Source organism: Acomys minous, assembly GCF_964271855.1.
Source record: "Acomys minous genome assembly, chromosome: 13".
In the NCBI taxonomy this organism is placed as follows: Eukaryota; Metazoa; Chordata; class Mammalia; order Rodentia; family Muridae; genus Acomys; species Acomys minous.
Genome location: NC_140495.1, coordinates 101,586,299 through 101,603,006, shown reverse-complemented (window position 1 = coordinate 101,603,006; position 16,708 = coordinate 101,586,299). Strand labels below are relative to the sequence as shown.

The following is a 16,708-nucleotide window of genomic DNA, read 5'->3' as shown; positions in this document are numbered from 1 at the left end:
TCCCTAGGCACGCTCTCAAAAATCCGATTTGAGTAAGAGTCCTGTTACATCAGTTTTGCTGGGAACCTCTACCCTGTATTTATTTATTTATTTTGGGGGGGGGGGAAACGCTTTATTTTGTGTGTATATGTACATATGTTTGTGGAGGCCAGTGTTGGGGGATGGTCTGATGGCTGTCCACCATGTTTTTACTCAGTTAGGGTCTCTCGCTGGCCTGGAACTCTCGTCAAGCAGGGCAGGCTGGCTGGCTAGTGAGCCCCAGGGACCTGCCTGCCTCAGTTTCCTCAGTGCTGGGATTACAAGCACGTCATCACGGTGGGCTTCCCCTCCCCCAACACTTTCTTTTTAAAACGTGAATTCTGGGGATGTCATTTAACCCTCAACTAAGCCATCTCTCCTTCACACTGCCCCTATTTTTACACCGCTTATTTATTTATTTAGGATTTTTTTTTTTCAAGACAGGGTTTCTCTGTGTGGCCTTGGCTGTCCTGCACTCACTCTGTAGACCAGGCTGGCCTCGAACTCACAGCGATTCACCTGCCTCTGCCTCCTGAGTGCTGGGATTAAAGGCGTGCACCACCACACCTGGCTATTATTTTTATTAAATTAACTTTTTTGTGGTTTTTTTCAAGACAGGGTTTCTCTGTGTAGCCCTCCCTGTTCTTTGTAGACCTGACTGGCCTTGAACTCACAAATATCTGCCTACCTCTACCTCCCGAGTGCTGGGATTAAAGGCGTGGGCAACCATGCCCTGCTATTTGGGTTACCTCCTACCTTCCTCTGGTAGTATCTGTTTACCTGACCTTCCTTCAGGAAAAAAAAAATCCCATCACGCTTGTCTAAGACTAACCTGAATCCTGCTGGCTCAGCATTTCCTTGTAGAACCCTACCCCATATCCCCCACGCCATCCTTGGCTGTAGATTCCCACTTGGCTGCACTGTACCTGGAGTCGAGCCCTGTTCTATACAAAGGTGTCTCTTCCCTCTTCGGAAGCATCCTAAGTATATATGTCTTTGTTGCCTTCACTGCTCTCTGGCTCTGGAAATTTCTCTTCTCTTTGCTAGGATGGTACAGAGCATTCAGACTGCCTGATGGAAAAGCAAGTCCTTCAAGAAACATTCTGTTCATACAGAGGCATTAAAGCAAGGGGGTGTGTGTCTAAAGAAGCTGAGTTTGATAAAGCAGCTTTGTTCTCTTTTCACTGAGACCCCTAGTTTTCTAGTGGTAGTACTCAAAAGGCCCTGGTTCAAATCCAGCTGTTCCCAGGTGAAAATACAAGTCATTTAAGTCTCAACAATAGTGGGACCTATATTTCTCTGTGTGGCCTTGGCTGTCCTGGACTCGCTTTGTAGACTAGACTGGCCTCAAACTCACAAAGATCTGTCTGCCTCCCAGAGTGCTCGGGTTACAGGTGTGTGCCACCCGTGCCTGGCAGTCCTAAACTTCTCTTTGCTCACTTGGTAAATCCACAAAGGAGCATCCTTGGGATCACCCTTGAGCGAGGCTGGGCAATACCAACTTCAAGAGGGTACCAGGGCTTGGGATGTACACAAAGGATGCCCAGGTTGTTGGCAGATGCCAAGAGGGAGAAGGGGAGTGCAGCAATGGGTGCTGGCGCTAACAAGCCACAGATGGCATTGCTCACCAGAGGACACGACACAGCTGGCAAAGGGTCTCCTTGAAAGTCAAGCGAGTGTTCTCAGAGCCCGCTGCAGTTGCGTGTAGCAGCACACACCTGATCTCTACGAAGAATGCTGAGGCAGTGGGACTGTCCGTGAGTTCGAGACCTGCCTAGGCAAATCAGTAAGACTCTGCCTCCAACTACAAGTAAGGAGGGGGCCATAGAACAGTGGGCAAGCGCTTGCTTAGCACACCCAAGGTCCTGATTTCACCCCCTTCTCCTGAGTAAAGATCGCGGCCATCGGGACATACACAGCCCTCAATGTGACAGCGTGGAGACAGTGGGTGCTTTCAGCAGCAGAGTCCAGTGTGAGGTCCTAATGCCACTAAAGGAGCTGCCTCTGGGAGAGAAAGTTCTCATGGGACTCCTGAGATCTAGGGACACAGTGAGGACAAGCTGTTGCAAGGGCAAAGCCTGACCCTCAAATTACTCCCAGGGTTCCCGTTTCAAGATGCAACCTCCAATATGATGGGTTTCCTCAGCCTCTTAAATGGAGCTAAATAAAGTGTTTTCTCCTTCAGTAATCTGCCTCAAGCATTTTGTTACACTACAGAAAAGTGGATCGATGCAGCACACAACAAAAGGGCCTGCACCATGTCAATCATTTGACCTGTAACTGTCACTTGATAGCCGTGCAAACACCTACGTTTTATTTTAAAGACCAATACTGAGGACTGTAGAGATGGCTCAGTGGTTAAGAGCACTGACTTCTCTTCCAGAAGTCCTGAGTTCAATTTCCAGGACCCACATGGTGGCTCATAACCATCTAAAATAAGATCCGATGCTCTCTTCTGGCCTGCAGGGGTATGTGCAGGCAGAACACTGGATACATAATAAACAAATAAATCGTAAAAAAAAAAAAAAAAAAAAAAAAAAAAAGACCAATACTGAGAGAGATACGGTGGTGCGTGCCTTTAATACCAGCACTCAGGAGGCAGAGGCTGGTGGTTCTTTGAATTTGAGGCCAGCCTGGTCTACAGAGTGAGTTCCAGGTCAGTCAGGGCTATACAGAGAAACCTTGTCTCAAAAAAAACAACAAAAAAACAAAAGGAGAAGGAGGAAAGAGAGGGGAGGAGGAGGAAGAGGAGGGAGAGGAGGAGGAGGAAGATGAGGAAGAGGGGGAGGAGGAGGTGGGGGATGAGGGGGCAGGGCAGAGGTTGGAGAGGACTCAGGTTCAGTTTGCATCCTTCAACTTAAAGCCATCTGTAACTCAAATTCCAGGGGGACATGTTACCCTTTTTTGGCCTCTTCAGGTACCAGACACACATGTAGTATGCAGAAATGCATGCAGGCAGAACATGCAATATGTACACATTAAAAGAAAAAAAAAATCTAGCCTGGCTGTGGTGGCACATGCTTTTAATCCCAGCACTCAGGAGGTAGAGGCAGGTGGATCTCTCTGATTTCCAGGCCAGTCTGGTCTATAAAGTGAGTTCCAGGACAGCGAGGGCTACACAGAGAAACCCTGTCTTAAAAGAAAACAAATCTGAGAACTACCTTGGTGTCCAAGGGCAGTGTGGTCACTCTGTGGCTGGCTCAGTACAAATGGTGGAGAAATTAGTGGCAGCTGCATGGCAGGATATGGACAGGACAGTTGAAGGAACATTTTTGTTTTCTAGGCTGCTCTCCGTGTATGACAATTCCTTCAGACCCCAAGCCAGCACACTTCCCCAACACACTTCCGCACTTCCGCACTTAAAATAGGTAGCTGCCTGAGTCTCTTAGGACTCTGTCCAGGCAGGGGACTGATGTGAGTGAAGGGAATGTGGCTCCTCCTCTCACAGCAAGAACTGATCCACAGAAGCCGGTCTTCCCCTTCATCACCCCTGGCACTCCATTTTATCACAAGGTGAATTTTCCTTCCTGGCCCCAGGCAAGGAAGCTGGCGCCTTTGGGTGTGTGCTCCGTTCTCATAGGTGTCTTGGATGTTTCTTAGTGGCCTCGCACATAGAGAGAAAGTCTAGGCAGAGGGGCGCAGTACCCAAGACCCGACCCACTTCCACCGCGGGAGGAGGTCAGCTAGAAGCGGCTGGCCTGCATGTAGTAAGATGTGTAAGGATGGTGAGAGAGGAGGCAGGAGACTGCCTGGAAGTTCATAGGGCAGCGGCAGAAACGAGAGACCCAACTTCAAGGTGGACGGTGTCTCATGACCTCTACACGCATACTGTGGTGTGCTGTGCTCACATGTAAGGTAAATAAATAAATTCCCCTACAAAGAAGCTGTACTGGGAGGCTGGAGAGATGGCTCAGTGGTTCAGAGCACTGCTTGTTCTTCCAGAGGTCCTGAGTTCAATTCCCAGCAACCACATGGTGCCTCACAACCACCTAAATAGGATCTGATGCCCTCTTCTGTCATGCAGATTTACAAGAAGACAGAAAATACATCCTTTTGTGTTTTTTGTGTTTTTTTTTTTTTTTTTAGTTTTTAGAGACAGGGTTTCTCTGTGTAGCCTTGGCTGTTCTGGACTCGCTTTGTAGACCAGGCTGGCCTCAAGCTCATAGTGATCTACTTGCCTCTGTCTCCCAAGTGCTGGGATTACATGTGCATGCTACCGTGACCGGCTATAAGTAAATCTTTAAGAAAAAAAAAAAAAGGTTTTTTGTTTTTAAGAAACACTATTTAAAAAATAAAGTAGATACTGGAACTTTTTCTTTTTGGTTTTTCAAGACAGGGTTTCTCTGTGTTAGCCTTGGCTGTCCTGGACTTGCTTTGTAGACCAGGCTGACCTCGAACTCACAGCAATCCACCTGCCTCTGGCCCCCGCCCCCTCCAGTGCTGGGATTAAAGGCATGTGCCACCACCAACCAGTTGACTCCTACTTTTTTCTTTTTGGTTTTGAGACAGGGTTTGACTCCTACTTTTCTAAAGAGAGATGGTTTTATAACTGATTTTAGCCCAGGCCACCACCTAACCATCTGCCTGTGGGCTGCTAGAGTCATGGGAGAAATCACGGCTTTACCTGCAAGCACAAATTTGACAGAACTCTGGGAACAAGATGGGATACAACAGACACAGAGAGAGAGAGAGAGGGCCCATGGCAGAGCTGTCTGTCTACTCCGTCCGAAGAGTTAGGCTGTTTCAGCAGCCTCACAGGAGAAAGGCCGTGAAGCATCCAGACAGGGTGGGGAGGGGTGGGGGGGGTGGGGAGGGGTGGGGCAGGCTCACCTGGACCTGGCCTTTCCCCATGAGCTTGTCTGCGCTCTCGCCATCCTCCTTGGGAATTTTCATTTTGTTGTAACATTTTTCATAGCACAGTATCCGCAGGGTCTGGGAGCCTTCTAGCTCTATCTCAAACTCCTGTGGTTCCCCAAAAGAAAGAGAATTACCCGTGAGCAAACAGGTCCAACCAATACCAAGTCTGAACTGCGGCCCAACAACACATGGTACCCCTGCTGCCTCAGTTTGTCCTGGGACCTTCATGAACATCCTTGTGAGCATCCCTGTCACTACTACTCTGTGGTTCTCTGGATGTTTCTGGAAGCTCCAGAACCCTCTCAAATCTATTCTAATTCAAACTTGGCCCACCAGCATCTATCTCCGAAGGGTAGTCTTGGTACCAGTGGCACTGGGTGATTGTTAGAGACAGGCATCTGATACCTTTGAATGGTAATGGCCTGAGGTGAGCTCATTTTTAGGGCAGTTGAAGCGATTCTAGGCAGTCCTATAATGGAAGACACACGTCATCGTTTATTTGTGAAAATCCACAGAGTGTACACCTAACATCAGCTGCAGCGTCTGGGTGGTGCAGGCTTACTGATGCAGGTAATTGGCATCATGCAAGATTCTAATAGTGTGGAACATATGGGAGTTTCTGCCCTTTTCTCTGAATTCTTCTGGGAACCTAAGACCAAATGATGAAATCGAGGCTAGGAGTACATGTCAGTGTTCAGCAAGTGCAAGCTCTGGCATCAGCAAATTATATTAAAACAACAACAACAACAATAACAAAACCCGTAATCCATGGGTGGGCCAGACAGGAGGCTTTGGGATGGTCCTCTGAGCTTTGTCTGCGGCTTACTGTGGAGTTACTTGTTCTTTTATCACCCTCTCAGCCACTGATGGATTCTGTACTTTCCATCCATGCTTATGCATGCACGTCTCTGGTTGGGCATGCATATCTCTGGTTGGACATGCATATCTCTGGTTGGGCATGCTTATCTCTGGTTGGGCATGCATATCTCTGGTTGGGCATGCATATCTCTGGTTGTATATGCATATCTCTGGTTGGACATGTATATCTCTGGTTGGGTATGCATATCTCTGGTTGGGTATGCATATCTCTGGTTGTACATGCATGTCTCTGGTTGGGCATGCATATCTCTGGTTGGGTATGCATATCTCTGGTTGGGTATGCATATCTCTGGTTGTACATGCATGTCTCTGGTTGGGCATGCATATCTCTGGTTGGGCATGCATATCTCTGGTTGGGCATGCCCGGCTCTAATTGGAACAGCTACTCCTGTGAAGATGTGTCAGAAGTGTGTGAATTCCCTGGATGATCTGCATGTACACAGCAGGTGACCTAGACCTTCCAGGCCTCCCCAGAGCTTTGGATGATAACTCCTACTGAGACTTTTTGCAACCTGCCTAGAATCCATCTTAGTTGCCTCAGTGGGTGGGGTGGGGGTGTGAAATCCCTCAATCCCCTTGTTTTCTGAAAAGCCTCTTACGATGGGTCTCATGTGGCCTTTAAAAAACAAACAAACAAACAAAAAGACAGGGCCTGGAGAGATGGCTCAGAGGTCTGGAAGAGCACTGGCTGCTCTTCCAGAGGTCCTGAGTTCAATTCCCAGCAACCACATGGTGGCTCCCAATCATCTATAATGAGATCTGGTGCCCTGTTCTGGCCTGCAGGTGTACATGCAGGCAGAACACTGTATATATAATAAATAAATAAAAATTAAAAAAAGATGGGCTGGGCACAGTGGCGCACGCCTATAATCCCAGTACTCAGGGAAGCAGAGGCTGGTGGATCTGTGAGTTTGAGGCCAGCCTGGTCTATACAGTAGGTTCAGGATAGCCAAGGCTACACAGATAAACCCTATCTCAAAAACAAAAACAAAACAATTTTAAAAAGGTTGGAGCCGGTTATGCAGCCTACTCTAGCCTCGAAGGCTAGGTAATTTTCCTGCCTCTGTCTCCCATGTACTGTGGCTGCAAGAACGCATCACTGAGCAAGCTTCGTGTGGCTTCTTCCTGCCACCATCATAGCTTGTATTTGGCGCTCTGTGCTGACATGTCCAGAGAGGTGACCACTGGGGTTACTTCTTGCGTCCTTGTTTACAGGACGTGTATAACGACAGACGACGAGGGGATGGATGCTACGCAGCACGACCTCGGATCTGGTCCCGCAGTCGTACCACTAGCCACGTGACCAAGACACCTGGTGTTTCGTGGTTCACCCCTTGGTGGGCAACAGGTGAGAAGGCAGCTCTGTGGCTTGGCTGCTCCACCTGTGTAGCCAACTTACAGGCCTGGTCTCTGTGAGGCCATGCCGCTCCTCGGGCCCAGTAAGATTTGGGGAGCAGAAACGACAGACCACACAAAACTAGTACCTCAAGACAAGCACACAGGACCCTTGGAAACAATAGGGGAGAGGCAGGGAGCCAGACTCATCAGCCCTGACAACCAGAGACTGAGGACCAGAATAGCCTTGGCATCGCATTCCAGTTTCTGAGGAAAAATGAAACCGGAAACCTAACAATTCTACAATAGGCTACAGCAGGACTTGAAAAGCCTTTTAAAGTACTCTTTCGAAACGGTTCTCTAAAAAAAACCCAGGTTATTTCTCTGTGCTGGGAGTGGGTGGGTACGACTCTCAGGGACACAGAGATAAAAATCTCTTGGCTCTACCACACACCTTCCCCTCCCCACCAACTAGGATATTCCAGGCATGAAATGCTGGCAACGGCGTGGCCTTCTTTCGGGGAAGCCCTTAGGGAACCCCTGGAGATTAAGATCCGTGGAAAACATCCTGGTGGAAGCAGGCTCCTCACCTCACTCCAGTTTGGCTCAGTCGTGTCCCTGTAGACCCGTGTCTTTGCTTTATTCACAAAATACCCAAAAGAATCCACCTCCAGGGTGCAGTACAAATCTGTGAGGAAGGGACAAGAGAGGGTGACCTTTTTTTTTTTTTTGCCAGCTCCTTCTTTTTAAAAAATATATTTTATTAATTTATTCATATTACATCTCAATGGTTATCCCATCCCTTGTATCCTCCCATTCCTCCCTCCCTCCCATTTTCCCCTTATTCCCCTCCTCTATGACTGTGACTGAGGGGGATTTCCTCCCCCTGTATATGCTCATAGGATATCAGATCTCTTCTTGGTAGCCTGCTATCCTTCCTCTGAGTGTCACCAGGCCTCCTCATCCAGGGGACATGGTCAAATGCCAGCCCCTTCTTAACAGCAAGAGTTACTTCCAAAACCAGGGAAAAAAAAGAAATGGTCCTTCCTTTGCAAAACAGCCCAAACAGTGTCTGGCACAAAACAGCCCCTCATGCAATGGCTCTGGCCCGGCCAGAGGAGCTGGGCCTCCTCAGTGACAGGGAACCTATGTTAGGTGTGCAGGGGGGAAGGGGAACGTGGCATTGGAAGCCATGGTGGGGTGAGCGCTGTGCTGCACGGAGAGACCACAGCAGGTGTCCCCTGTCCCAGGAGTAAGGAAAGGTGGAAACTGGAGACTTGAGGAAGCCCCTGTGATCTGAGCAGACCCTGACAGACTTCATCAGGCACAGAGTTAGTACACAAGAAGTTCCACACCAGTGCAGGGCATAGGAAGAGAAGGAGGCACTTCCTGTCTGGCTCTGTGTGTGTGTGTGTGTGTGTGTGTGTGTGCGCGCGCGCACACGCACGCGCACGTTCTGTAAGTGGTAAATGACAGGTAGGGGTTCTACGTTCTAAAAGACCCCTTGGACGAGAGAGGGTTGGTGGTGGGGAAGCCATGTCAAAGACCGAGAGGCATAACAGACCATGGCGATAAGCAAGTTCCAGGACGGGCAATGACATTTAATGATAGGGCAAGCGAACAGTACGGTGGAACAGGACTGCTGTCAACGACAGCGTCAAGAGTCCAGGCGAATACAGCTGGAGACACTGGTGGAGAGGGACATCTGCCTGAAGGCGAGGCGTCACGAGGCGGGATGGAGGCTGCAAGTGGCAGGTTTGGCTTGGGGATTTAAGGTTAAAGAGTAAGACATGGGACAGGAAAGTACAAATGGAAGGTCTGGAGAGTTGGAAAGGCATTTCTGGCATCACCTGCCTGTTACTGGATGTGCCCTGGGGGTAGGCCTGGCAAGGGAGGAAGCTGCTCAGTGAGCATCCAAAGGGTTAATCTTGGCGATTTGCCTGGATTTAGAACCCTCTGCAAACAAAGACTGCTGTGAGAGGTGACTTAACTAGGTTAATTAGGATGCAAACAGGCTAAATATAAAGAGTCCTGCTTCCTGACTGGATACAATGTGACTGGCTGCCTCAAGCTCCTTCCTTCATGACTTCCCCTCCATGATGGAGCCCAGCGTGAGCCAAGACAAACCCTTCTCTCCTTAAGCTGCCTCTGTCACAACAACGAGAGGGAGAGGGAGCGTAAGCAAGACAGGGACTTGGTACCAGGGGCGGGGGCGTTGCTGTGATAAACCTGACTGTGGTGCTAGGACTTTGGAACTGGTCTGCGGGAGGAGATGTAGCAGAGTCTGGAACTTTGAATGATGTCAGCGGAGTTTAATGAGCCCATTCTGGTGTGAGTCTGGAGGACCAGGAGACCCAGAGAAGTTTGGACAGCGGAGAGCCACCTTGTTAGGTTCCAGAGAGGAAGTGGGAGAGAGGCCACTCAGATTATACTCTGGCACATAATCAGGCTGCGTTCTGCCCTGAGCACCTGAGTGATGCTGAATTTAAAAAAAAAAAAAGCTCGGTGTGGTGGCACATGCCTTTAATCCCAGCACTTGGGAGGCAGAAGCGGGTGGATCACTGTGAGTTAGAGGCCAGCCTGGTCTACAAAGTGAGTCTAGGATAGCCAAGGCTACACAGAGAAACTCTGTCTCGAAAAACAAACAAACAAACGACTAATTTGTTTCATGGAAGAAATTTCAAGGAAAGATGACACCCAGGCTGTCACATGGCTAATTCTCACTGTTCCTTTCCAGAAAAAAAAAATGTACAGTTTTGTTTGTTTTGTTTTTGTTTTTTTGAGACAGGGCTTCTCTGTGTAGCCTTGGCTGTCCTGGACTCTGTAGACCAGGCTGGCCTCGAACTCACACCGATCCACTTGCCTTTGTCTCTGGAATGCTGGGATTAAAGGCATGCGCCACCACACCCAGCTAAACATGTACAGATTGTTAAGGAGAAGAGAGCAAGAAAGTTGAAAGCTGCAGCCAAGTCCCAAGGTGGAAAATGTGGCTGTAGGGCTGGAGAGATGGTTCAGAGGTTAAGAGCCCTGGCTGCTCTTCCAAGGTCTTGAGTTCAATTCCCAGCAACCACATGGTGGCTCACAACCATCTATAAAGAGACCTGGTGCCCTCTTCTGGTGGGCAAGTGTACATAGAGGTAGAATACTGTAAAAGAAAGAAAGGAAGGAAGGAAGAAAGAAAGAAAGAAAAAGGTGGCTGTAGCTATGAAAGATAAACCTTGTGCATTGAAGTGGGACAAAAGCAAGGTGCCCCGATGTCGAGCAAGACCTCACCCATCAACGTCTCCAATGTGAAAATGCAAATTCATTTGAAAAGACAAAGCCTAAACTGAGAGTGTTGCTGAGGGAGTCCCTGCTCCCGGAAAGCAACTGCCCAGGGAAATGTCTCCCTATGGGCAGCGCACAGAACCTGTGGCAACTGCAGTGCCAGGGGCCAGGCTCCGGCCCAAGCTGGCAGCAGAACTTGGCAGCATTGCCCATGAGGCACTGGTTTTTACAGACACGAAAAGATCCAGGGAGCCGCTGAAGCCACAGGATGGGTAATGGAGTTGGAGCATCTTCAAGGAGGCCTTAAGAGGCCAATACCATGAGGGTAAAGCCTAAGTCACAATGGAGACCTAGCATGCTGAAGATGCCAGGATCATGCATGGGTAGCCACCAAGGAAAGCTGTGGGTATGAGAGGTGCAAAGCAGTTCTGGTCCAAGAGGGGCACCCTATCCTTTTGGAGTCCAGACAGTTTCATCATGAATCCCAGGTGCTGAACATAAAGCTGCAGGATTTAGTGTTTGCTCTGATGATTTTTTTACTCTTGCTTTATTCTTTTTTTTTTTTTTTTTTTTGTTTTTGAGACAGGGTTTCTCTGTGTAGCCTTGGCTGTCCTGGACTCACTTTGTAGACCAGGCTGGCCTCGAACTCACAGTGATCCGCCTGCCTCTGCCTCTTGAGTGCTGGGATTAAAGGCGTGCGCCACCACGCCCGGCTTCTTGCTTTATTCTTATCACTCCTCGATCTGGCCCCAGGTTCTTGCCTCTTGCTTCGGGAAATGTTTATTCTGTGCCATTTTATGTTGGCAACATGTAATTTGTTTTTGTTTTATAGGAGCTCAGATTGAGACCTGAGACTTTTCAAATAGTGCTGAAGCTGTAAAACACTATGGGAGGGGTGGTTTGAAGTATTTTGCATTTGAGGTAGTCATGAGCCTGTGGGGACAAGGGGTTGAAGGTGTCCAGTTGACAGGCATGGAACTGTGATCATTAATCTTGATCATCAGTGCGATGGGAATTAGAATCACAGAAGGGGTGAAAAATCTCTGGGCACAACTGTGTGGACCTCATCTAGCTTAGACAGAAGTGAGAAGAGCCCCCCTAAATGCTCAGGAGCTAAATAGAAAGGACAGAGTGAGCTGAGCGCAAACATTCACCTCTGCCCCCCGCCTGGATTCACCGTGACCGCGTGGTCCCTGTCCCCTCCACGGTGGACCTGTGTGCCCCGTAACTGTGAGTCACAACAAAACTTTCCTGAAGTAGGTATTGCATTTTGTAGTGCTTTCTAGCTTTTTGTAAAAATTGTATTTTGTGGCATTCGTCACAGAGGTAAGATAAGAAACGAATACAGGGGCTGAAGGACGGTTTAGCAGGTGAGAGGGGCTTGTCACCAATGCTGAAAACATGCGTTCAATCCCTGGGAAGCACACGGTACTCCTCCAAGTTGTCCTCTGCCCTGGGATTACAGGAGACTCTGTGCCCAGCTCCTTTCCACAATACAAAAAATTATATCATCATCATCATCATTATCGGTGTGTGTGTGTGCGCGTGTGTGTGAGTATGTGTGTGTGTGTGTGTGTGTGTGTGTGTATGTGTGAGAGAGTGTGTGTGATCTATGTGCGCTGGTGCCTTTGTGAGCTCACAGTGCGCGTATGAAGCCAGAAGACAACTCCTAGAGCACTTCCTCTCCTTTCATTGTGGGTCCCAGGGACTGAACTCAGATGGCCAGGCTTGTATAGGCAGCTCTTCCAGCCACTGAACCATCTCAGCAACCCACTACTCATTAACAACAACAACTACAACAACAACGACAACAACAACAACAACAAAAAACAAAACAAAAACCAAAAAAACCCCAAACAAACGAACAAAAACTAACTGCATTTTCCTAGCGCTTGGTTTTAAGAGTTCCCTGTATACCCTAGACACAAGTCCCTTATCAGAGCCATTCCAGAACTTGCTGAGGCTCTTGTTGTGCAGCGACTGTGGAAAGGGTGAGAAAACTGCACTTGCCCTTCACTCGTGTACCGTGGGCCTGACTAGGGAGAGGAGCTAGGCTAGAACAGCTAGCCGGAAGAGAAAGGGGTGTGATCTGTCCAGCCGTACAGAACAGCCACATCTAACGAGCGAACACTGCCAACAGTCCTCGGCACTGGAACCTGGGCTTCCCCAGCATCTTGCAGCTGCTGTCAGGCTTTGGGCTCAAATTCCAGACCCAATAATGGAAAGACCTGTGGGCAGGTGGCAGCTCATTTGCATGCAGGGTCTGAGATGGATATAGGGGGGGGGGGCGGGGGGCGGAGCAGAGAAAGCAATCCCATACCCAGCAGGCTTTAACCAGCTTGGCCCCTCAAAGAATGGCACCCCCTGGTGGACCTCTGAGTGGCTTCCCTGGGTTGCCCAGGCCTCCCTTAGTTAAAGTTTACTCACAGGCCCCACCCCCTCCCTCCGGAAGCTACTTACTTGAACTCTGCTTAAAACCCGTAGCTGAGTGGATGATGACGTTCAGGAAGCCATAAAGCCCAGGAGACTCATCATCTGTGTAAGAGACAGAGAGGTAAACCTTCCGCCCTCGCCAGGATGGGACGGGGAAGGTGATGACCACTTGATCCAGCACCAGGCAAGGTAGTGCGTGCCCACCATGGAATCTTAACAGTCTAGCATGGCTCAAAACATAGGTAAAAACAGGGATTAAAACAAAGCTCTGAGCTGGGAGGAGCTGGGCTGGGGTGGCACATGCCTTTAACTCCAGCACTCTGCAGGCAGAGGCAAGCGTATCTCTGTGAGTTTGAGGCCAGTATGGTCTACAAAGAGTCCGGACAGCCAGGGCTCTGTGTAACAGAAAAACCCTGTCTTGAGCCATGCACCCACCCCACCCCACCCCCAAAAAACAAACTCCGAAGAAGGGGGGGGGTGATGTGGGCGTGGACAGAGCCAGCGTGCTTAAACACATGCTCACATGAGTTAACTGAGCCCATAGGCACATATGAACAAAACTCGAAACGACTCTTAAGTGTTAGCTAGTACTGACGGGCTGTCACAAGCCTTGTGACCAGGGACAAAGGCCATGGTCAGTCTCTTCAACTGCCCAGCCGTAGCAGCAAGGGGAGAGACGGTGCTCCTAACAGACCAGCCCAGCCCGCTGCCGGGTAGCCCCGCCCTACCTTCTTTGTTGATGGTCAGTGGAATGTGGTGAACTGTCTGAAGTTTTACACACGAGTTGGTCAGCATCTGTAGCTCCACAGATGTCAGAGAGAAACTTTTGAAACCTGAGTAGGGGAGGAGCAGGTATAGGGACAAGTCAGTCTATGCTGGGTCTCTCATGTGCTCCCCCTCCCCCGTCCCCCCCACAACGCAGGGGCGCAGGGAGATCAGCAGGGCCCCCACTGGGGGCTTGATGGCTCCTGAGCATCAGCAATACCGCTCACAAATTCATGTTCACATGCATGTACCTGCCACCTAAGCACAGCACCACAAAGCAAGTTTCAATATGACAGGACAGCCTGGACACATCTCCCTGGTACTGGTAGGTCTCCCAAGCCAGAGCCCAGTGTAGCTCCGACCTCTACTCTGCTAAGGTGGGCTTGTGTCTCTCTCCGTCAGGTGAAGAAAAGGGCTTTCCCTTCTGGGTACAAGTCTGACCGGTGACACAGATGCTGCCATACTTGAATTGGTTTGCATCCCTATGTTAAGGCAAGAATCTCTGGGCCACAAGCCCTGGCAGGAGCCTCTTGGTCTCTCCCAGGCCATAGAAGCACTCAAAGGAAGAGGTGGTCTTAGCTCAGCGGAGGCACAAATGATGCTAAGCCTTGGAGACAGGCGCTCAGGATGGCTGCGGAGGCCCTGGCTGCATCTGCAGAAACCGAACTCCAAACTCCAGCTTCACCATGGAACAAACAGGCCTCTGAGGGCATAGTTCTTGGCTAGTGCAGCCCAAAACTTGGAGTGAGGCTACCACTCTACTCCCAACACTGTCCTAGGACATTGGCGTGCAATTCCAGAGAAGGAAAATGCCACCAACAGAGGGAAGTGTTATTCCAGTAAGGATTAAGCGTCTTGTCTTGGGGTGAGCTAGGAGGAACCCAACACAGTATGGCTCCTTAAGTGGGTCCAGCCAAAGGCTCCTTCTGTATCACCACCTGCAGGGGGAGGGCAGTGGAGCCCCAGGGTAGTAGTTGATGAACAGGGGAGGACCCAGGAGACTGGGGACTATGCCATAAAGGCCTGACTGGGACAGGTGAGAAGGGCGGGAGGTGTGTGCGCAGGTGTAAGGAACTGCTAGCAAAGATGAGGAATTTGGGGTGGTCTAGAGGAAGAGATCTCAGGGGAAGATCGAAGAGCAGGATGGGTGGGCTGGCACAATGGGGCTGGGAGGGGGGATGTTCTGAGTAGGTGGGGCACCACACGACATTTCCCAAGGGTCTAAAGCCCCCCATAAACCCCCCCACCGACAAGAAGAGCAGAGGGGAAAGAGCTAGAACATCAAGAACCGTCCACAGAGAACCCGGCCGGCCCTGAAGGCTGAAGGCCTAGTCCTCCGGGTCCAGGGGCCACTCACATTTCTTCTGTTGCTCCCGGATGCTCTCTCTCCACTCGGCCCGCTCATAATCAGAGGAAATAAGGAACGTGTAGCTCTACGGGGAGCGGAAAGAAGAGCACACCCCAGTTACCTCTACTGCGGCCGAATCAACACTGGGAGAACCCGGAGGGCGGAGTCTGAGACACACACCAGTTGGGCTGAGTCCTGGTGTGCGCACAGCCAAGCTGACCGCTTGTTGCACAGTCTCCTGTACTGACTGTACTTTGGGACGTGGTACCCAAACACTGTATGGGCTTATGTCCAGCATAAGCCTTACCTGAAATGCCTGGGTCAGGGAATGACTCTGGCACGGGGGGATGGGGGGGTAGGGGGGTGCGACTTAAGGACTTGGAGGGGTTATGAGGTAGTTCTTTAAGGTGAGGGCTGATGGCACACCAATCTCTGCATCTAACCCATAAGAGGACAAGACGGGGACAAGGCTCTACGTCGTCTGTCAACTGCTCTCCCTGCGTTCACAGTACACATGATGCTACGGAGGGAGAGGCCCTGTTACTAGGTACCAGACCTGAAGAGAATGCCAATGACCCTGCAGGTCCCCAGGTGGGGTTCCTGCTCTCAAGGTCACGTCAGCAAAAGCCTGCACGATGCCTCCCCTACCCCCTCCTCGAGCCTTTGCCACCTCCCAGCTGCAAGAGCTGAGTCAGCTGCCGTGGAGACTACAGCCCAAAGCACCACCAGAGGCATGCGCGCCTGCATGTGACATGCTGTACCGATCTCCCTTGGGATGGGGAGGCCGGCTGCTGCTGTGAAGGGCACACCTGAGCTGGAGACAGCAGGCAGCTGGCTGAGTCTGGACTTGGCGGCTGGCACTCACCTTGCCGTTGCGGCTGTGGACCCGGAAGGCCATGCTCGGGGACATTAACAGCAGCAGCGATTCCTGCTCTGACAGCTTCTTCCTCAGTCTCTCCATGACTTTGCTGCCCTTGTTTGCTCTCTGCAGAGAGAGAACAGTCTCGCCTTTCTATCTGGAGCCAATGCCACCTGCTCTCCCTCAGTGTGGCCAACTGCTCTCCACCCTTAACCCTGGGATCACGGAACACAGACATCCCATCTGTCTTCCCAGTATAGCATAGAGCCTTCTCAGCCATTGCTGGCGGCCTTCAGAGGATACGAGCAGCCTTTCCTTGGAGCTGAGCCTCAGCACAAACTAGGGATATGCTCACCAAGCCCTTCCTGAAGGAATTAGGTCCTTCTCATAAAAGCGAGGGGAGGCCTTCAGCTTTCCAAGACCTGGACAGTATTCAGGAGCTACTGGGACCTAGGGGACCTGTTACCTGCTTCCTGTCTTGGCTACATTTAATAATAGGCCCCTGGGATGCTGGGTCGGGAGGAGAGCGATGAACATCACCATGATTTGATCAGAAATCCTTTCCCTGTCCTGAGCTGTGTGGAACCTTCCTGAAGCCACTATACCCTGGAAAGAAGACTGTGGCCTCTCATAAGCTAGTGCCCCGATTCCCACAATAACAGCATGACGTGGGATGGAAAAAGCCATCAGCAGGCAGCAGGGCCTCATGGCCCTGAGGACACAGCACTGGCTCTGCTTGGAGATACTCTGACCTAACAGTGTGGTCTTGGGTCTTTCCTTGCTGAGGCTACGGGGCTTCCCGACACGCTCCTATGTATGCTACCTTTGCAGGGTGGAGATGTAGGGAGGGGCGTGCGTATAGGCTGAAGAGCAGCCCCCGTTCAACTGCATCCACTTCACCAGGGGTCCAGGGACGTGTCCCCGAGCTGAGGCTGCTCTTCTGATGA

At 50.5% G+C, this 16,708-nt stretch overlaps 1 protein-coding gene across 1 annotated transcript in view; it reads right to left on the bottom strand.

The window, feature by feature from the left end:
- Positions 1-16,708, bottom strand: part of BCR (BCR activator of RhoGEF and GTPase) — a 130,677-nt gene that overhangs the window by 14,376 nt on the left and 99,593 nt on the right. Inside the window, exons 11-16 of the mRNA XM_084754694.1 lie at positions 15,768-15,887; positions 14,912-14,987; positions 13,518-13,622; positions 12,817-12,891; positions 7,680-7,777; positions 4,849-4,980 (exon numbers count right to left, since the gene is read on the bottom strand). Coding sequence (XP_084610820.1) covers positions 4,849-4,980; positions 7,680-7,777; positions 12,817-12,891; positions 13,518-13,622; positions 14,912-14,987; positions 15,768-15,887 — 606 coding nt within the window. The remainder of the gene's footprint in view (positions 1-4,848; positions 4,981-7,679; positions 7,778-12,816; positions 12,892-13,517; positions 13,623-14,911; positions 14,988-15,767; positions 15,888-16,708) is intronic.